Source organism: Daucus carota, chromosome 1 (genome assembly GCF_001625215.2).
Source record: "Daucus carota subsp. sativus chromosome 1, DH1 v3.0, whole genome shotgun sequence".
In the NCBI taxonomy this organism is placed as follows: Eukaryota; Viridiplantae; Streptophyta; class Magnoliopsida; order Apiales; family Apiaceae; genus Daucus; species Daucus carota.
In genome coordinates, this window is record NC_030381.2 from 3246522 (window position 1) to 3267762 (window position 21241).

The 21241-nt window shown below is 33.0% G+C and overlaps 2 protein-coding genes and 1 long non-coding RNA gene across 17 annotated transcripts; 1 reads left to right on the forward strand and 2 right to left on the reverse strand.

The window, feature by feature from the left end:
• Positions 1–76: 76 nt before the first annotated feature.
• LOC108194689 (uncharacterized) lies at positions 77–7206 on the reverse strand. Of its 4 annotated transcripts, none has more exons than XR_001801429.2 (9): positions 7008–7206; positions 6852–6904; positions 5826–5925; positions 5541–5704; positions 3127–3239; positions 2274–3038; positions 1877–2042; positions 1553–1643; positions 77–625 (listed from the first exon to the last, which is right to left on the reverse strand). It is a non-coding gene; the product is annotated as an uncharacterized LOC108194689 (long non-coding RNA). The 4 variants fall into 4 exon arrangements; XR_010290334.1 differs by having other exon boundaries at positions 3865–5704; XR_010290332.1 differs by having other exon boundaries at positions 3127–5704.
• Positions 7207–10051: 2845 nt separating this feature from the next.
• Positions 10052–14600, reverse strand: LOC108194657 (protein argonaute 10-like). 9 transcript variants are annotated; one of them, XR_010290347.1, is made up of 10 exons: positions 14405–14599; positions 14198–14267; positions 12694–12830; positions 12561–12623; positions 12391–12474; positions 12235–12308; positions 12086–12159; positions 11296–11338; positions 10967–11074; positions 10052–10496 (listed from the first exon to the last, which is right to left on the reverse strand). XR_010290347.1 is itself a non-coding variant. In XM_017361613.2 (9 exons), exons 3-8 carry the CDS (start codon positions 12699–12701, stop codon positions 10985–10987), a joined length of 393 nt encoding a protein of 130 aa, XP_017217102.1. In that variant the 5' UTR covers positions 12702–12830; positions 14198–14267; positions 14405–14598; the 3' UTR covers positions 10052–10496; positions 10967–10984. The 9 variants fall into 9 exon arrangements, 1 of the variants encoding a protein (XP_017217102.1); XR_010290348.1 differs by having other exon boundaries at positions 10967–11078; XR_010290345.1 differs by having other exon boundaries at positions 11296–11372.
• A 798-nt stretch (positions 14601–15398) lies between these two features.
• Positions 15399–20589, forward strand: LOC108194648 (myb family transcription factor PHL11-like). 4 transcript variants are annotated; one of them, XM_064090414.1, is made up of 11 exons: positions 15399–15518; positions 15680–15829; positions 16080–16156; positions 16255–16321; positions 16600–16675; positions 17007–17098; positions 17321–17378; positions 17466–17549; positions 18318–18428; positions 19715–19914; positions 20095–20589. In XM_064090414.1, exons 2-7 carry the CDS (start codon positions 15739–15741, stop codon positions 17347–17349), a joined length of 432 nt encoding a protein of 143 aa, XP_063946484.1. In that variant the 5' UTR covers positions 15399–15518; positions 15680–15738; the 3' UTR covers positions 17350–17378; positions 17466–17549; positions 18318–18428; positions 19715–19914; positions 20095–20589. The 4 variants fall into 4 exon arrangements, with proteins under 4 accessions (XP_063946484.1, XP_063946483.1, XP_063946480.1 ...); XM_064090413.1 differs by having other exon boundaries at positions 17321–17549; XM_064090410.1 differs by having other exon boundaries at positions 17321–18428.
• The last annotated feature ends 652 nt before the right edge of the window (positions 20590–21241 follow it).

Sequence of the window (21241 nt, forward strand, 5' to 3'; positions counted from 1 at the left end):
TACCAAGCTGATGTTGAATGGCTCCAGAAAAAAGGTTATCAAAGATCGAGGTATGTGAAGCTGGTGAAAGAAGGAATGAAAAAAAATAAAAAACTTTAAAATTGCAAATTTAAACTTTTACATTAAAGATAACACATTTGTCTAAAAGTTGAGAACCAAATGAATAGCAGCTTATACAATATCTTAATCAAGACAAGACAATTTTTGTCCACCATTATCCTACAATTTGCAAAGCCTCAAAGGCTGCTCACACTAAAAGAAGTCCCAAAACATTTCATAAATTTTTAAGTTAAAGTAGTTGAAGTACATCCTCTGTTTTCTCTGAGCAAACATCATCTTTTGTATTTGGATTTTAAAGGTGTGCTCTATCTCTCGCTTTCACAGAGCATTTCTCTCAGTAATACAACGGCCTCCATAACAGAAAATTCTTTCATCCATTTGGCCACCCCTTCGCCAAATTTGTCTGCCCAATATATTTCGGATCAATGGCCATAAAAATCTTTACGCAACTCCTAAAACCATCTTCGAAGGCCTCTTTTATTTTTTTGTTTCTCAACAGCTCAATTGTTGGCCCTGTCGAGTGACGCCAATGCAAGAACATCCTTGAAAGCTCACAGGCCTAGAACTGAAAACAATCTTATAAATAAAAAGATATTCTTTAAAACATTAAACTTTATCTCTACAAGAATAGTCTATATCTATGTGTAATCACAATTTATTACGATTACGAACTAACAATATATAAGCAGACAAACTTAGGCACATCGTCATAGAATGAACAACAAAGTTATACAACTTATTTAAAAACATCAGTTGGGAAAAGCAGTATAAAGAGGTAGAGACTTGGTGGCCTCAGATAAAGGACGTTGTGCGAATATAACCTGGCTTTCTACTTGCTGGCACCATAGTGGTGAATTGAGCCATTTCTCACCAAAATCTTACTTGCAAATTTGCTAGCTATTAATACATTTAATGGTTGAATATTCTTTATTAGATTGTATTCTAATAATTAACTTGTGTTTTATCCTTTATTATACATAAAGATATATAATATTTAGAAGTAATTTCTGAAAATTCCATTGACTCCTGTTTCACACTGTGCCCACTTACAGGACTTGTTCTAGGGAAAGTGACTTGTGCCTCCAAGCATTTCAAGCTCAAACTGTGAAGCCCAAATAATATAGCAGGCAAGTAGCTTACTATATGTAGCAGTAAAGACAAAGACAATGCTACTATGCCGGAAAAAATTGCAAGGGCACTCGCAAAGGATCAGATATACCTAATGCAGAATAACCCGAAGGAGAAGTTCATTATTCACCTCGATACTCAGTTAACAGTTTTTAACTTATAGAAAACCAACAACTTCAAGCAGAAAAAGATCAGGTAGAGCAATAGTAGCTAGTTGATGCAAAAATTAAATGCCTCAAAGAGTCTGATACGAAGTTAGTTAAGTGTGTGGCTGTGTGCATATGTGGAGAGAGTTACCATAGCATATAGCAAGGATAAAGAAGCTTATCAATTCATTCTATCAAGCAATAATAATTCAGCTTACCTGAATTCATAAGCGGGAGTACAAAGAAAAGTTCAGAGAGTCCCACGAGAGAATGAATCGTGTCTGAACTGATTGCCCATACAAGATCTCCCTGAAAAGAAGATTGAAGTCCGAGAAATGACACAATAAATGAGAAGATTTCTATCATATATCACAAGTGCTTGTAAAATAAAATTGCATGTGGAATGACTAAGCTGCAACTACGTATTACCTTGAGCTGCAAAAACATTTCATATGTGAATACAAGAAACAAATGACAACTATTATTAGCAAGGCATGAACACACAAGTCCCCTTAAAATAAGTTGAAAAAAATAATCACCACCTGTGGAATGTAACGATGGCTCTTGCGCTTAGGTTGGTGAACTGCTGCTGAGGAGCAGTCACTTAGAACAGTCTCCACTTGCGCTGGAGGTTTGTTTTTGAGCATACAGCTGGATGCCTGGATTTTCCTCACCTTTCCTTGCCTCTGTCAAATCTAAGACTTTATCCTAATCATCACCGATTAAAAAATCAAAATCCACGATAAATTAAGCATCAAAACCCTAATGAAACACAGACACCAATTCAAATACACATAGAAATTGATAAAGACAACGAACTGCGCATACATAAAAATCTGCTGCTATGCTCTCCGGATAAATCAGAAGGAGATAACTGCCCACGACTATGATCATATAACATAAATCAACCCTGAAAATCAGCAAGAATAACATACATACCCGCTTTGACCCTCTAGCTGAATCCGTCATATTCATGCCGATCGGCTTTCCCCGGTGTGAAAAGATTGTCCAGAGAAGGCCATTTATAAGTAAATCTCTGAGGAGGCACAGAGACCTCAGTTACGGAGCGGGTAACTGAAGTGCCTGTCCAAGTCCCAGGCTGAACATAACCGCTAGGCAAGCTGAGAGAAAATATAAAAGAAATAGCCAAAAGTGCAGAGAGCAGGGATTTTGATTCAAGAGCGTAAAGAGCGCCACGTAAGACGCCCGAGATTTTGCTTTATATAGATATAAGATTTGACATTCTTTAGTATAAAATTTTAAAAATAATATTAATTACATATACGTCAAGTGAGTAGCATGTAAACTATGAATTTTTTTTACAAAGTGCTGAATCGATCCTCTGTCATCACACAAACGTATTATATACATTATATAGGTAAATAAATAAACAGACAAATATAAAAACTACTTGAGTAACTTAGATTTTAAGTCTTTTGAGCATTGATGTTACATAGAAATAAGCATAAGACAATATGGTAAGGAATACATTGGTAGGTTCAACTACTTGGAAAAAAATCATCTACATTGCCAGCTTTTAACTTAGTTCTTGCAATTTCAAAAGTTCCCGATATGTCGCGTTGCTTTATCTTCAACGAAATAACCAAGTAGACAAGCAGCAGCTTCTTAATAGCAGATAAGTAGCAGATTAGCCAGCCTTAGTTACTGTTTTCCATCTTTTTGGAGCATCATCTTCATTGTTTACTGCAAGAAGAAATTTGAAAACCAGTGAATTGAATACTAGAAAACTTAATAGATTTTCAAGTACATTATAACTATATAACAAGCATACCTTCACCATCTCAGAGCCATACGTATCCTGGATATTAAACAAGATAATCTTCACGTGAAAAAGATTGCACTGAGTTTGTTTTACAATACCTCAAAGTGTGTACGAAAACATACCTTTAAAAAGAAGTAAAGATATATCACAAACTAATAACTTTCAACCAAACTATACAATATACTACGACAGAAAGTTTAATATTCCCTCTGTCCCGGTTACATTTTAACCGACTTTGACTTTTTAACACGTATATTGAGATGCAAAAAAATAATATCTACACTGAATAAAAAAATTCAATTCTTATACCAAATAATAGTTTAGATTCTAAACGTTTAATCTTGTTACAGCTCCTTTTCCAAATGAGTTATTAATGTCATTCATAGCTGCTTCCAATGCTTTAATTTCGCCTGTAACAAAATATTTACATCAATTATGGACATTAGATTAGTTTTGATTATGGTCCATGAAATAAATTGTAACATTCCTCATTTCCACATTGTTTGACTTATGAGCTAATTTATTTTTAGACATCCATCTTCTTCTTAAATTGTATAATATCCTATCAAGTTGATTAATCCAAGAACTGTACTAGTCTGTAGGTGTTTCCCGTAAGAACCTGAGGCATATTTGACATCTTACGTTCTTTCCTAATCACGGTGCTTCTTAAAGAATAATATTACCTGACAAGATTATGAAACTCAGAAAGTAAAGCACCGCATATTATATCACTATTTAAGGACTCACCTTCTTTCAAAACTCCACCCAGCTCTATCAATTTAGGGTATAATATATGATGAATGCAATCCCTGTTTACGACTCCTAATAATAATAACAATGCCGATGCCTTCTACACCAAGAGTGTGGGATAGTTCATAGGAAGTGAATCATATACAGTGAATCCAATTCCGTACATATCAGACTACTTCAGATAAACTGGCACAAGCACGGATATAGTTGCAACTTTATCATTGGAGTACTTTTAACTAAATCATCCCTTGCACTATAAGACATAATAACAAATTACTTGCCAACAAGTTAGAATCTCCACAATGCACCATTCCAAATAACTAAAATAAGAGCAAAATTATATACTTCAACAACAAATTAACGACCAAAAAATTATGGCTAGGAACAAAACACAGTAAACAGAATACACAAAATAACAAATATATATCACATTTCCACAATAACAATTAACATAAGCTGATTACATTACCGTAAAAAAACACATAAAACCCTTCCAACTCTAATATACTTCTACTTCTATACCTGTCAAACAACACCTCAAATGTTCTTCGCATATAATTCCTACACCGTGTATTGGGATGAGGATGAAAAGAACATCATCGGTGTGTATCAGTTTCTTTCAAGACAAAAGTGGAAGCGTTAAGCTCCTTTAATAGGTCTTAGCAGAAATGTAATTAAAAAATAACTGGGATATACTTGTCATTTCACAAGTATTATTTAGGCATATTTTTCCCGTGGTTGGCTTATTATATATAGAAGTAGATTGTTCTCGCCAATTCAGTGGTGCGGATAAAAATGTTTGATTCTTCTACATACATACCAAAATTTAATATTTTTATATTAATTCCTAATTTTTCTAAATTAATATATTTATCAATTCGCAGTTTCAGACAGATACCGGAAGGATATAATAATAAAATTTTCATTTTATAAATTTCTTGTACATTAATCAATACTATGTTCTCTGTTCTTCCACCAATAACTTCATGAAAACATTAACTTTGGCACCTAAGCAAATCCTACAGAAATCTGTAGACAACTGGTAAACTAAGAAAAATCATTCCAAAGTACAGACTCGATCTTGGGTTAACAAACACATATTATACATCGTTCAGCTCAATAAATAAATAGACAAATATAAAAACTACTTCAAGTAACTTGCACGTGCTGAACATCATCGATTTTAAGTCTTTTGAGCCCTGATTTTACATGGGAATAAGTATAAGACAATATTGTAAAGAATACATATGCAGAACTGCATGGAAGAAGGTTATCACTTTTAACTCGGTTCTTGCGATTTCAAAAGTTCCACGATGTGCTGCTTCGTTCCTTTTATCTTTCTCTTTGTAGAAGCCAGTTTAATTTTCATATTACCTTCTTGGTTATCTTTTGTACAAGTGGTATTGCAAGTGTTTTCAGATTAAAAGCTAAGAGAAAACACCTTTAAAGTTAAATTCTCAAATTTTTAATATTTAATCAATGATGGACAACAAAAACCAATATGATGATTAATTCCTAACAACAATCTTATCATGTCTTTTTAGAAATAAAATGATATACAGGTATGGGAAAAAAGACGCAAGAACTACATGTTAAACTAATATATTTGGGTCAATGCATAATTATAGGGAAATTATTTATATGTTAATGAATTAAGTAAGAAGTAGATCTACCTTCAGCAATTGTGTGCTCTTCTGATGTTCTCTCGCACACAGTTGGCCGAGTCACAAGGAATCCCTCGCAGTGGTCACAAATTATCTCCCATTTAATAGGTGCAATTTCATTAAATGGGTTGCCAGCCTTTGGGTTCTTTTGCCTCATATCAGCTGCATGACCACTGGTCACAAAGAGTACATTGGACATATAAAGCTTGTTAGAGAGATAAAGATTGAATGTCACGATTTTGCATATATTGTATGAAGTTTGTACATGTAACAAATAATTTTTGTTAGTCTTACAAATATCAAGCAAAGTGGGAATTCCGCAACGAAAATGTTGGCATTTCTCGTTGTCCACTTTGAGGCGGGTTTGGTAGAACTACTGTTTTCCCTTGCCAACCTGACATAAGTCACATAATGAATTTCAATATTTCACGAATTACATATTCTATGCATTAATTAAAAAATTGACAGATATGAGAGTACTTAAATATTAATATATGTGCTCTTAGATATCACAACAAATAAAGTTCATATCATATGGAAACCTATAAAAGTAAATACACAACATACATATATAATTGATCCCAATTGCACGATAGCGCTGATTCAAATGGATCCTCCCTCGATGTTTTAATTTAAATAAGAGGCCGTTTGGAGACATGCATTTCATTTCAAATGACAAGATTTAAGTTGTCATTTCAAACACTCAAATTTATACAAATATTTGAATGTTTGGATTTCAAATGAAATCCAAATCCACATTCTCAAACAGATTATTTGATCAAATCCAAACTTTCAAATGAAATCCAATTTCCCAAACAGGCCATAAATGTAATCCAACAAGATACAATAAAATCTTATCAACAATATCTGCATTCTTAATGACCATTAATCGTTCAATTTCGAGATTATGGCTTCCCATTATCATCTCTCCAATAAGAGAAAGTATTTTCATAGATAGAGATCGAAATGTGGTTTAGTTTTTCAATTACCTTCCATATTATAGTACAAGAAAAAGGGCGCTCAAAACTAACACAAATTACCCACTTATGTTATGACAAAATATTCCGATACAGCTAACCAACACAACCAAGGGCACAATATATCATAGGGTTAGTTACCAGCATTCAAAACCCATCAATAAATCTGACAACGTATATGTTCAAAACAGACCACAAAAAATTCCGATCAAGGACACGATCTATCATCAGCATAAAGCCGACCACTACCAATTGTCACATATATGTTCAAAACAGACCACAATTAAATGGCATTTAGCTAGTCCATTAAACAAGCCTTTCATTACAAGTATCAGAATGTTACCCAATCAGGCAGATCATTGTTTTGTTTTTCTGGAGCATCTTCTTCATTGTTTACTGCAAGAAGAAATCTGATAATTAGTGTATTTCAAATTAGATAAATTAACTATTAAACAATCAGAATTGAGAAATCTAGGGCTTAAAAACACAACATATATACCTGTTTTTGGACTTCGAAACAGATAGCATCACGAAATGATTCAGCACTTTACACTCAAATAGATACATACACACACGATTATCATAGATCGTTGCGGTGTTGCCCTAGCCGCCGCCTTAACCTACACGACGAGTGATTTTATACCTAAAAATAAATTGGGTTAACTAAAAGGCCTGGGCTTTCTTACGAGTAATGGACTTTTCCGTGAGTTATTTTATAAAATGGGTTCAGGTCCCTCGCATATATAAGTTAGATATACTAGCTTATAGCCCGTGTAAGGCACGAGAGCTTTTTAATTATTTATAAAATTTTTAAATATATTGTAAATGGTTTGAAAGAATTTAATTTATTGATAATAAATTAAAATTTTCAATTAAATAAAATTTGAAATTATTATTTGTTTGTAAGTCAGAACTATTATAAATATATATAAGTTCTACTTTTCAGACTTGTTTCTGTAAAAAAAACTGGTCACACATGTTGGATCATCCGACAGTGGCGATGCAGTATAAAATACACTATCACAGTCATTAATGGCTTCAAATAAACTATTGTAATCAAGCCATAACTTTTCTCTTATGTATCATTCCAAAGTATTAAATTTTTTCTCTAAAATTTTAATATATATTGAGTAGAATATTTGACGTCAACTTCCATTAGATTATATTTATAAATGTCTTTTATATTAGAATTATTATAATATGATTTAAGTTTGGCTTACTAATTTTAAAATATATTAGATAAAAATAATTTTGTGACGGTGCAATTTATATGATTCTACAATTAAAACTGGTAGGAAATATTTATTTTGGATTAAAATATCCAGCTTAACAATTTTAAAATATATTAGATAAAAATAATTTTGTGACGGTACGATTTATATTATTCCACAATTAAAGTTGGTAAGAAATATTTATTTTCGATTAAAAAATCATAAACATGTGAAAGACAGAATTTGTTTTGGATTCAAAAAAGGAATTATAAACATCGAGTAGATATTAGTTGCCTTATAGAATTAGAAATTAATTTTATTCCAATCTAACGGTGCTTATTTGTTCAATATACGATCTAACGGATGATAAGATTTTGGACAATGTGACCATGCGACCAAATTATCTACCTTATGCTTATTATATATAAGTATATAATAAGTTAGGATAGGACCATTTATGTAACATAAAGCTTTTTGGCCGTTGGATGAATATCTAGCGATGAGGATTATAACAAAAGTTTAATATGTCCCGCGCAAGAAAAATGACGCTCAACGCTTTTTAATTGCTGGACAGGAAAAATGATCTTGTCCCGCGATTAAAAACCGCTGGACATAACCTATCCCGTGCTTAAAAAATATTGTCCCGGCTTCTGAATATTCATCGAATGGTCATAAAGTGTCCAAAATTTGTTCCTATATTTTTTCTCAAATCTATTGGATAATGTGTAATTGATTACATATATAATAATAAATATTCATATAAATCACTCATTTAAAATCCGTCATGTGGTTTGAGAAAAAAAAAATTGAGGACGAATTTTGAGGTATATAGTATTTTTCCAAACAAAATGTCTTTATTAAATCAATGACAAGGAATTTTTATCCTCTTATATCAAGGTTTATAGCATATTTTTATAAATTTACACATAATAATTATATATATTTTTTATACTTTTTACGAAATATAAAGAGTCGCGAATATTTTTTGTCAAAAAATAGTACTCACCGCAGTTTAACACCCCCATCACAAACAGAAATATCACATGAGTCAATATCCACAAATTATGGTTAAATTATACGCATTTTAACTAGTCTTAATAATTTAAAATTTATTATATATAATAATATTGATCCAAGCCACTTAAGATGATTTTGGTAGCATGTTGAATAATATCAAATCATGTTAAAGAATAACATAGAAAAAAAATTACGTATTCAATTATAATTTTTAAATAGAAAATACCCGAATATCATGTACTTCGAATCATAATCTAATTCGGGTAAATATTTATTTGGATATAATTGATTACAGATTATCAAAAATCTAGTATTTCAATTTTATTTGGGTTAAATTTCCGATTCACATATTTTTTTTATCAAATTAAATCGATTTTCGAATTCTAATCAAATGTGGTTATATTATATTTGATATTAGTTTTCATGTGATTCTAATCAGATTTGGTTTAGATGGGATTCACTATATTAGAGCATCTCCATTATAGTCCCACTAGGTTCCCTAAATCTGTAATAAACAATTCAAATTCTAAAAACAGGGATCCTATATTGATTGATAGCTCCAACAATGATCCCTATTTATGTTCCCTATTATTAGTATAGTATTAAATTCAGTTTCTTTTAACAAAAAAATATTAAGAAAAATATGGGAAAGAGTGTCCAAACAGTGAAAGTTGAATATTTAATCATTAAAAAACAAATAAGGAATGAGTTAGGGGTTACCTATTTATGAGGAATGAAGAGTGGATGCTAAAATTTAGGAAATGAGTAAAGATTCTGCTGGAATGAATTTTAGTGAATGAGTAAGGATTTTGCTGGAGTGAATTTTTGTCCATATTCCTTAAATTTTTTAGCTTAGGACATGATAAGGATTCTGCTGGAGTGAATTTTTGTCCATATTCCTCAAATTTTTAACTTAGGACATGATATAGGTAATCTGCTGGAGATGCTCTTAGTTTATATGCGATTCTAATAAGATATGAATTATTATATATTAATATAAAAATTTTATTATCCCATTTTTGATCACTCAATGAAATAACAGTACTATACCACAAAATTTATGGATATATGTAAACAAGCAAATTAGCTAAAATATCTTTGTTCTTTTCTTTTGTGAAAAGTTTGATATTGCCGAATACAAAATTTTACAACATTATTTGGGAAGATTTACTTAGATTAACAGTTTTGTTGATTAATTCACAACACCAAAATCATAATAAATTAAGATCATTTTTGACAATTTAAAAAACCTTCCATTTTCTTAATATCGGTTAAAATCAACATTGCCGTGAATAAAAATATTAAATGATAAATATTTGGCACAGTTAACACAATATACATACGTGCATAAATGAATGTATATACAAATTTCACTAGAAGATCATATCCATAGTGGCATCACTCGTTAGCCTGATAGATATCAATACAAGGACTCACACATATTTGAAAAAAAAACTTGCATCTAAGTTGTACTTCTGAGCAGCTTTGGTTGGGCTGATTTGCGAAGCTACCTTTCGAAACTTCTTGATTCCGAAGTTATATTTTCCTCGGGCATTCCATGACAGCAACATTCCAAAGACAGAAAAAATGCAGACCTTGCAACTGGGAATCACGGCCTTTATTATCTCCGCTGCTGTTATGGGCCTCTTGAATTCTTTTTACAGTATGTCTTACAATATTTTTGGGCAACTAATCATCGGCAAGAACATTTTGTGCTCGACAAACACTGATTTACTGAGATATGATGGTATCTCTGACACCTGAGAGTTCAATATTTGGGAAGTCGGGTATCAGTTCGATAATTAATACCTTACTATAGAATGCGGAACAGACAGTCTTAATGATCTGTAAAGACTTATACCACACAAAATTGAGAGAGCAAAACATGACCATTTACATTACAGTATGCAGAGTAACAAGGACAACATAAATATCCAGCATGCTAAAGTGAAATACAAATTTGTGAAAGAAACAAGGTAGTACGGACTATGAAGCAATAATCCAATTATTATGCAAAGAAACTCATACATAATCTTCTGGTGGAAGATTATCAACTTAACTCAATACAAAATCTCATTCGTAAAAGCCGCTTTATCCCAAAAACCAATGCAAAATATAAATTCACTCAGAATCTTCCAGTTAGAGGACTGATTAGACAAGACTCCAGGACTGATTAGACAAGACTACAGAAATATGCCTGTAAGAGAAAGGAAGGGAAGGGTAGGCTTACTCATTTAGCTTAAAAACATCAACTGCTTGGTAATGCATATGAGCCATCTGGAGTAGCCATTAACATAGATATTGGGCTACCGGTTGGAGGTTTCACCTTTTCAACACCCTAACTCCATTTGTAGGATAATGGAAGCATATTAACATCCAACATTAGAGCAAAAATAAGCATAATAGAGCACAGACAAGCATAATCCGCATATCAATATTTCAAATAGGTGATCTGTTTTTCATCTTCATTGCTACATCAAGTAAAGATCACCTCCCATCCTTCAAATGCATTATTAAGCAACAATATGGTAAACACCTAAGAGATTTAATCCAACCAACCTCATTAGTCTGTGCATTGCCGACAACAAAGTCAAAGTCCGTCCTATTGCCCATTAAAATATTTTGAGTGTCATAATCTATGAATGCATTAACAGATAAGAGAATATTAAAATATTAAATTTTGTCCATTAAGATATCACATTGAATAAATTTCATAGGGAAACCTATACATGTAAATGCAATGGCATGCATATATAACTCCATCGTAGATCACGTGCGTCAGAGCAAGTTTTATTTTAAACAAATTCATTATTCAACAAGATACAATGCAGTGTTTGTTAGCTTACATGTTCCCTGATCCTTTTATTTGCCTATCCTGAATCTACATACTCCATAAGCATTTTTCGTAAGTTATGAATTAGGCTAATGACATTAAAATAGTCACAGTATGTATAGTAGAATTTGTGTGTTTTAGTATATGATATTCAATCAACAAGCTTCCTAAATTCGTGGAGAACTAGTGAGCATAAATTTTCTGTTCTTATTTAATATCCTAACTAGCTAATTGTTACCGGTAAAATATGAACAGATCTGGATTTCCTTTACTCAGATGTTTTGGTAGATTGAATAAACTAGTTGATGTTTAATGGTTTCTATATCTCATTGGTTCATGTTAGTTTTTTAATATGAGTGTATTTGTGTTTATTTTGATTATGATCTTTACATTTGTTTCTCTATTTGTATATTAATAAATATGTACATTTGTATCTCTATTGTGTTGCCACACAACACATGCATTTATTACTGCTGCCTGTACAAAATCCATGTGGTCTTGTATTAAGATGATTACCTGTATACCAGCATGGCTACACAAATAAAAGTCAAACTCAGTGGGATGGCAGATGGTCATATCTACAACAGTACCTGGTATACAAAAGCCAGTTATTTGCTAATCAGAATAATAAAGATTTTTAAAGATACAATAGAACAATATGTAACCAGGTGATATGTTGCCACTCCGATCAGTTGATTTCCTGCCATTGTAAATAATTTGATTGCAGCGCCTGGCAGACCTTAAAAACAGATATATCTTCCAATTCATCAAACTTGAACTATAGGGGTAACAACTAACAAGTGAAGGTAGTAATTACTTACAAAAAATAAAACACATCAACCGTCCTAATGGCATCCATCTCTTTCAGCAAGACCTGATTAAACTGACCTTCACTGACTCCATCCCTGAAGAAAGAGAAACCCATACGATATATGCAGTGCAAAATAAGTAATGATTAAACACGCTTAATGTGCCACAGATCATGCCTAACCTGTAGAATATGATCCGTTTAGGTCGGAGTTCTGTTTGCTGGTAGAATGCCATCAAATAGTCCCTACAAAAACAATGAAAGATTAGAGAACATAGGTGGTTAAATTAATTATATAAAACCACAATTTTTGAACCTGGTCATGCCACTAGCAACAACACCCCTTTCAGTTTCACAAGTGCAGTAGAGATTCCTTAATATTTCCTCTCACTGACCATGTGTGTAGAGTTCTCTGTATGTGGTGACCTCAGGCCAGTCCATTGATGCCACTACCTAAAAGGAGAGAATTACTTTTAAAGGTACATATACAAATTTTAGGAGGGCAAACTTAAAAAAATATACTGCTGCAAATTATCTTTGAAACCAACACCAACAAGAACCATCTCATTTATTTAAACAACGAGTATAATGATGTACCTGTCTAGAATCATCTACCTAGGTTTAAAATATGTGTGCAATTTAAACTGTGATTTGTTTTTTTTGAATCATATCCAACAGCGAGTTTAGCATCCAGCACTCTCATTCCAGAAATTTCATTTAGCACATGCACTTTATCCAAACAAGACAAAACATAAAAGATGGCTACTAACTGTCTTGCACCGCTGGTAGAATGGTTGGATAACGTACTGGTATTATTTCCTTTTTCTCTCGAGCACTTCTTCAAATACTTTGGGACTCAAATATTCTTGGTGCCCTGAGAACTCTAGTCTCATCCATGTTAACTAATTTATAGCAAGAATTTAATGAGCACGTAGCCCATGACTATACTCTCAACATATTCACAGTGACTGAGGTTAGAATAGTAGTCATTAAAGTACCTCATGTCAGTATATTTCAGATATCCAATTCAGCAAAAACATACTCTAGACTATATATACAAATGATGACATTCCAACGTCCCATCAAGACAACAACATCTAATTTCCACTATTTTATGCATTTACTCATACTAAAGACTGGAATTTATCTTCATGAAATCAAGAACTCTCGGAAATATAGCCAGAATAATAAAAAGGGAATCAACAGCAAACAAAAAACCACAGTGACTGTTGCATGCAACTTCAGGAGTTTTCTCCGGAAATCCATGGTTAAACGGAAAAAAAACCGTAATAATAAATTAACGAAATACCATGCAACTAGCTAGTCCTTGCATTCATCTTCAAAATGAAAGTTGGAAATCTATCAAAAATGTAAATATTATTTGATACTTAATGAGATTTGTGGTGATTATAAAGGTGTCCATCCAAATTAGCAAAAATAATTAACAAGTGTTTGAAGTGCACATATATACCTTTTTAACAATACATGGCATGTAGTTTAATTTCTCCACATCAAAACAACTCTCCAAAAAAATATTAATTTTTTCCGATTTATATGTGCTTGATTCGATGTTCGATTATTGACCCCCACCGGGGAACATATTCGGTAAGCGAACAACATTCATTAATACATCTTCCGTGTGGCTTCACTAAAAGAAGAGCCACCACTAATCAAACACACTCGAATTTTGGCAAGTTTAATTGCCGATCCAGAAGATCTAAACCTAACTAATCACAATTTTATCAATCTTACAGATTTATTCAAAACATTAATTAAACAAGCCTTTTCCAAACATACTAAAATATAAATGAGTGAGATACCTTATTTATTAATTAAGCGCTTTCTTCGACCATTCTTATCGGCTTCCTGAAGCACTTTCTTCATTGTTTACTGCAACAACGAACGTGATTAGAGCTTCAATACCAGAAAATTAGATAGATCAAGTATAAATTTGATATCATCGTTCGAAAAAATACTTTTTGATTCAGAGAAATAATTAATTGAAGATCTGGAAGGAAACTGCTTACAAATTTGAGAGTGGAAGCGATAGAAACAAGTATCATAACAATGTAGAGTGTGAGAATTGATCTTAAATCTTTGGAATCGCCATTGATTCATCCTCATCTCACACGTATACGTACATATACACACAAGCAGCGGAGAAAACAATGACTAACTGGGCTTGGGCCTGAACCTGAATGAAGATGGATTGTGCGGGTACAGATGGCATTTTAGAGTTACAGCTGTCCTAATTAATACGATGGTAGTTTGACATTTATTACTCCTCAGTCCCACAATACAAGTATACCTCTCTCCCAAAATATTTGTCTCTTTTCAAGATAATTTATCTTTATCTATACTATACTATAATAAGCCGTATAATTGTAGTCCTATGTTTTGTTCTTATTTTTTGGTTTGATCATATTTTTATAGTCTCGTGAATCGTCTCTTGCTATACTAAAACTTAATAATATTGTCATGTTACAACTCTATCTCCTTAAGTCCGCGTCCCAGCAGAGGTTAGTTTTACAAACAAAAACAAATACTACACAAGCCACTGTCATCATCGCCCTTTGTCTCTCTCCTCTCGGCGACTTCTGTACTATACTCCATATTCTCCCCAACTCTTTGATTCTTTCAGCCTCAATCCCCAACTCTTTCTCAACGAGATTTTCAATGGAGTCGACGATTTAGTCAATGGCGCCTTCTATTGCTTTCATCAGTCTCTCTCTCTCACACACACTCAAACACAAACGCTTTCAACACAGCTTTGCCTAATTTTATGTCTAATTTTCATTTTCTTGATTATATGTTTAGGGAGGCTTCAACTGTACTCAAAATTGAGGGCACTGATAGAGCAGATGAGCCGAAGAAAGTGAGATTTTACTTCATATTCTCAATTTTTTTCTACTTTTTACTGCTTTCGATGTCAATTAGCTATACGTATACGGGCTAGTGTTCTTTTTTTCTGGTTTTTGTTGGGAGTTATGAGTTCTCATAGGTGTTTGTTTTGATTTTTAGGGTGTAGTTTATTTGCAGAACAGGATTCATTCGACTTTTGATAGACCGTTAACAATGTAGGAAAAGTACTGTCTGCGCCATTGTTTTGCTCTTCCGCTAGGATTCACGCTTCCCCCAAATGTGAGTTGTTTTGTGATTTAAGTTGTTATGGATTTCATGCTCTTTTTTTGTATATGGTCTTGCTGATCTGAATGCAAATGAAGTTATTGCTGGAGTAACTTTGATTCTATATTTAAGACATATTTTTGGAGTTGTTTAGAAGTTAATTTGTGGTTCCTTAGATTTTTTTGGCGTTGGTGGTGGTGAAGGCGGTTTGTATGAATATGAAAGTGGAGCTGCGATGACAAGAGATCCCAAGCCAAGGCTGAGGTGGACTAGTGATCTTCATGATCGGTTTGTTCATGTTGTCACTAAGCTTGGTGGCCCTGACAGTGAGTCTATTCCTCTGTTTCATTCATTTTCTATATTACTTCTGTAAGTTCATTTTTACTGATTATTTGAAATCAGTTGGGTTTTGTCATTTATGCGAAGAACTCTGCTAATTTTTAAAAATAACATGACTGAGAACAAGAAATTTCGTTGAATTTGTGATTCATCAGTGTTTCCCTCAAATTAAAATAGCCATTCCACTTCTAGTGGCTTTTGAATCTGTGGATTAATTATTGTATCTCCGTAATGCAGAAGCAACTCCCAAGTCAATGCTGAGACTCATATGCTTTAAGGGATTAACATTGTACCATTTAAAGAGCCATTTGCAGGTATACATGTTCATATGTTTTACACTATAATCCTGTTTCCTTCTATAAAAATTTGATGTGACAAGGTCCTGAAAGTTCTTAATTCCTTCCATGTGCAGAAATACAGACTCGGGCAGCAGGCTTCCAGGAAACAGGATACGGTAGAGCAAAACATTGAGAACAGTGGTAAGTCTGTACCATAGTATAGGGTCTGTACAGCTTGCGGAAAAACATGAATGAATTATCAAACACCTCCATTAGATGATTAAGAAATGCAATTCAGATATTCCAGAAGTAAAATAAGAAAACTTGCAATAGGTTCTGATAATTTTGGTTTGAATTACCTATTGTGTTCAGTCGGCTAGAAGTTCCTGTCACATTACCTCTGCATGATCATTTATTTTTAATATCTTTTATGGAGCTGGACTTTTCTCAGTTTAATTTGTATCTGTTTTATTTTCTAGGGGATTCCCATGGACGTTACAATATGCATTCTATGTGCACGACTGAGAACACATCAAAACTGAATGGCAAAAGAGGGTATGTGATCCTAGAACTCATGTTTTTCAAGTACTAATAATAATAATAGCCTGAAAATAGCATTAAACGCTATTGCTTAATAATCCCTTAAATCATAAATCCTGGTTCCAAATTCAATGGCTTTTTACATCCCCCGTCCCAATTCTTCATACCTAATTATAAAAAATGCCATCCAAAAAAATTATTCTGGCCTTGACTGTTGACTAAAATATTGAGCTATCTCACTACGCTTGCTATTTCCGGCTTTTTCAATTGAGTTGTGTTTTGGAGCCATTTGATATCACGTGATGCTGTCTGATTTCTTCCTACTTCACATCACTTTCCACCGCAGTGGTTTAGACAGTTTCGGCAAAGAGACAACAAGCTCATGGCTCCAAAATCCCCACGAGCTGAATCTTTTCCTCTTCAATCCATTTCTTACAGGTCAGTTTGAATTTTTGTTCAATTTGAATTCAAAACCACATATTACATACAACATGAATCTCTTCACAGTGAAACAAACATTTTACAGGCGATGAAGGAGGTTCTCTCGACGACCTGCTATTTTTATGTTTCTTATTTATGCATTTGTTTACCACTCGGTTTGTAATGCTGATTTTGGTTCTGATATTTCTTTTGTTTATTTGTTTTTTGGATGGATTTTAGGGGTTTTTCAATCATCTCAAACTGGATAGTTTCCCTGCGTTGAGGGGGGATTGTTCTGGTGAATTCATGGCCTGTGTTTTCTGTTTCGTAATTAAATCTGACTCAATCTTATTCCGACCTTTTTCAATTTTGTTGGGAGACTTAGGTTCTAAATCAAAAAGAAAAAGGACAAATGTGGAACAAGATAAAGAAAATATCAAACCAACAGAAGAGGGGAGTCCCACCCCTGGTGAGTTCTCTTAAGGCCTGTTTGATAAAAGTGTTACCCTCATAGGAGTTTGATATTATCAGTGAGCATGCAAGCATTTATAAATTAATGTCACTCATTTATGTACCCTCATTTTGTGTATTGTATGTGTTTTTCATTGTTTTGCTTTTTAAGGTGGTCTCCAGAGCTTAATCCATCATTCCCTCCTATATAACATATAACATATATTATTCAATCCACTTAATTTTCCACTTAATTGAGCTACTTCACTGCACTTGCTATTTCCAGCTTTCAAGTAAGCTGTGTTTTGGAGCCATTTGATATCATGTGATGCTGTCTAATCTCTTTCTACTTCGCGTAGCTTTCCATCGCAGTGGTTTAGATAGTTTCGGCAAAGAGACAAAAAGCTCATGGCTGCAAAATCTCCAGGAGCTGAATATTTTCCTCAACTCATTTCTTACATGTCAGTTTGAATTATTGTTCAATTTGAATTCAAAACCCCAAATTACATACAACACAAATCTTTGCACACTGAATCAAACATTAGGAAGGCGATGAAGGAGGTTGTCAGGATGAGCTTCAGTTTTTATGTTTCTTATTTCTACATTTGTTTAGTACTCGGTTTGTAATGATCGACCTCCGCTGTCAAATTTGACCAATCAGAGTTTAAGAGATTTTAACTTTACACAATATAAAAACTTATCTCCAGAGATCATTTATTATATAATTAAAAATGTTGGAGCTGTTATAACTCTTATTTGTGTTGGGTGCTGCTATATTATTTTACAGATATTGAGGTCAAGTAGATGTTGGTGCCCCGTCTCTCAGAAAGCTCAAATTTTAACAAGGTTTATTAGATATCAGAATGCACGACTTTGTCGGCCGGACTGCATAAGAGAGGTGCATCTCGCCCTCAAAAATATATAGTAGACAAGGCACTTTTTCAATTCTTTAGATATCTATTTTTTTTTCTGCTATTGTAAGAGTATATCAGTGTCAATATCTACTTAAGTACATTTGTACTTTACCACACATACATCATTAGATAATCTAATCAAATCAGAGAGATACGATGGTAGGAGGAAAATGAGATAATTAAGATATTTTGCAAGAAACTATTAACAATTATTTGCATAATGGCATGATCTCCCATTATCTTACTTATCTTACAAGCAATGAACATTGACGACTTGCTGCTTCCAAATTTCCTGAGTTCTTTTTGCAAATAAAAGAATATAAAAAAAAGTGAAATTCTAAATTTCAGGAGGATGGTATTGGAAATTATTTATGGCAAGAGATCAAAGGGTACAAGTGAATAGGAGTGTAGTTGTGGACTTGCATTTTTATATTCAGATTATATGTTAAGGCCTACTGGGAAAGGTTGTTCAAATTTTGGTGAATGAATCCGAGTCACTAATTTAAATTAGTGGAGTCTTAGGCCAAGTATTATGTGTGTCATTCTATTCTTCCTCCAATTTACCCTGTCTATAAATATAAAACAGATAATATGACAATAATATTAGAATTTTAAAGTTAGGAAGGGAGTTCAAGGAGCACAACTTCTTGACTGGATGCATCGTTTACGAATAGCTATTGATGCAGTAAGGGAGTTCAAATAAGAGCTTCTGTATTCTTTCCTTTTCATATCCATGATCTACATTCGAGTTTGGGTAGTTTAGCTTATGTATTCTTTCTTCTTCTTGCCTGGTACTCGCTAATATTTAGCGTTTTGCCAATATGTGCACCTTTTGAGCAGTTATGAACTTTGCTAATTAATAAGAAATCACTATGAATATTTTTGTATGCTGATTTAGATTGGCACTTGAAAATATATTCTGTGTTGTTATATTTTGTGCAGAGATTAACTATTAATTTCTTTTTGAAGTTCTGTTCCAGTGAGTAATTGTATTAGTAAAGATGTGGGAGCAGAGAATACATAGAACTCAAGTTTGCATTCAATACCTCATGAACCAAAGGATTAACCATGCATGTTGATTTTGAATTTGTCCATGGTTAGACTCTCTAAATAATTTTGGAAATTTGTCTATACATGATATCCTCTCCTCAAAACTTGCACATCTGGATCCTCAATTGGGGTTATGTATGTTTTTTATCTAAATAACATCACTTGGCTTATTTTAAAAAGCTTTTATCATACTAATATATGTGGTTACACGAAATCATAGATAGTAGCTGCATTCCACCTCTTATATACGCCTTCATGGGTAGTTCAAAAGACATTGCCATAGGATAAGTGGCAGTGGTCTCTCTTTTGATGGGCACATTGCTACAAAATGAACTTGATCCTGAAACAAACAAACTTGAATTTCAACGCCTTGCACTTACTGCGATATTCTTTGCTGGTGTTGCTTAAACTACATTTCAGGTACAAGAAAATCTAACAATATAAAACAATGTGATCACAAAGGCACTAAGATCTTCCCCCTCATTGTCTATAACTATATTATATGCAAACTATTTTTTTTGTATGGATTGTACATATCTGATGCCCATACATATTAAAGTGTGTGTGATTTTAGTGATTTGTGTTTATATTCATGTGTAGATGTAGAGACACAGGAATTCTGGATGAAAGAAATTGCAAGGTAGACCAGACGTAGAAGCTCTGGTTGATCAATTGTCCAGAGTATGGTACGCGGAGGTTGTGTTGCTTAACACGTGCTGTTTTCAAATGGACCAAAACAACAGACTTTTGGCATAGATTGATCTCCTGCAATTGCTTTATCAGTTCAACAGATCAAACTCTTCTCTTGCTACGTGTACATCAATGGATGCTGGCATGCATTATTGTAGCCGGAGGGAATTTGTCGATTTTGTGGAGGTTTATCTTATTCTGTTAACAGACAGATGAAAAAGATAGCCATAGGAAATGAGGAACTCATTCTTTCTCTAGGCTATGACTATTATGGTGATATGTGGATGTGCATATGTGATGTCCGGCTATTTAATGTCTAGGCTCTGTCTTCCCAGTAAGATTCATATTTTGCTACTGCTGTTTAATTTGTAGAAACTTAATGTGATATTTCTTGCCATGGTGTAATACATATTTCAGTCATGGATATTACCTAGGAATTTAGCTGCAGCTTATAGAGGGCTCCAGTACTCTGTGGCTCACAGAAAAGTGTAAAAATGGAGAACAAGTGAATATTTGTTATGTTTCGTGAGAGTGGACCTCAGTTTTCAAAAACATTTTTGATTGAGATGTAAATAAAATTAATAAAAAGGATAGTATGTATCAATATTTTGAATCTGTAAATTCAAATTTCAAGTAAAGTTAAATGAAAAATGACCATGTACCCGTCACTTTTTTAAAAAAAATTAATTCAAATTCTAGGTATAAATGTTTATATCACATTTTTAAAATTTTTAATTTAAATTTAACGTGAAGTTGAATAATAAACGACGGTATACCTAGAAATGATGAAAAGTGTGGCAAATTAATATTTATTCGGTATGAGGTTCATGATTAATAATTAATAAATCGAGAAAAGTTGACAAAAATAATGTAAGATTTTCTTTTATAGTATATTGAAGAAATCAAAAATTTTAAGTTCAAATACAATTCAGAGGAACCTCTCACAAAAAATGTAAAAAAAATAGAGAACAACACTTCTTTATCAAAATAACAAAAGTGGACATTTCTTATGTTTCTCCTAAAATGAAATGTTATTTTTCATAAGTATATTTGATCG

What these genes read in the sequence shown, in the direction of transcription:
- LOC108194648 (XM_064090410.1), top strand. Translation starts at nt 15,739, where the DNA reads ATGACAAGAGATCCCAAGCCAAGGCTGAGGTGGACTAGTGATCTTCAT. An exon ending in AAACTGAATGGCAAAAGAGG is followed by an intron (nt 16,676 to 17,006) that starts GTATGTGATCCT and finishes TTTCCACCGCAG; the next exon opens with TGGTTTAGACAGTTTCGGCA. An exon ending in CTTCAATCCATTTCTTACAG is followed by an intron (nt 17,099 to 17,320) that starts GTCAGTTTGAAT and finishes GATGGATTTTAG; the next exon opens with GGGTTTTTCAATCATCTCAA.
- LOC108194657 (XM_017361613.2), bottom strand. An exon ending in AAACGGATCATATTCTACAG is followed by an intron (nt 12,475 to 12,560) that starts GTTAGGCATGAT and finishes CTCTTTCTTCAG; the next exon opens with GGATGGAGTCAGTGAAGGTC. An exon ending in GTAGCCATGCTGGTATACAG is followed by an intron (nt 11,075 to 12,085) that starts GTAATCATCTTA and finishes AAATGGAGTTAG; the next exon opens with GGTGTTGAAAAGGTGAAACC.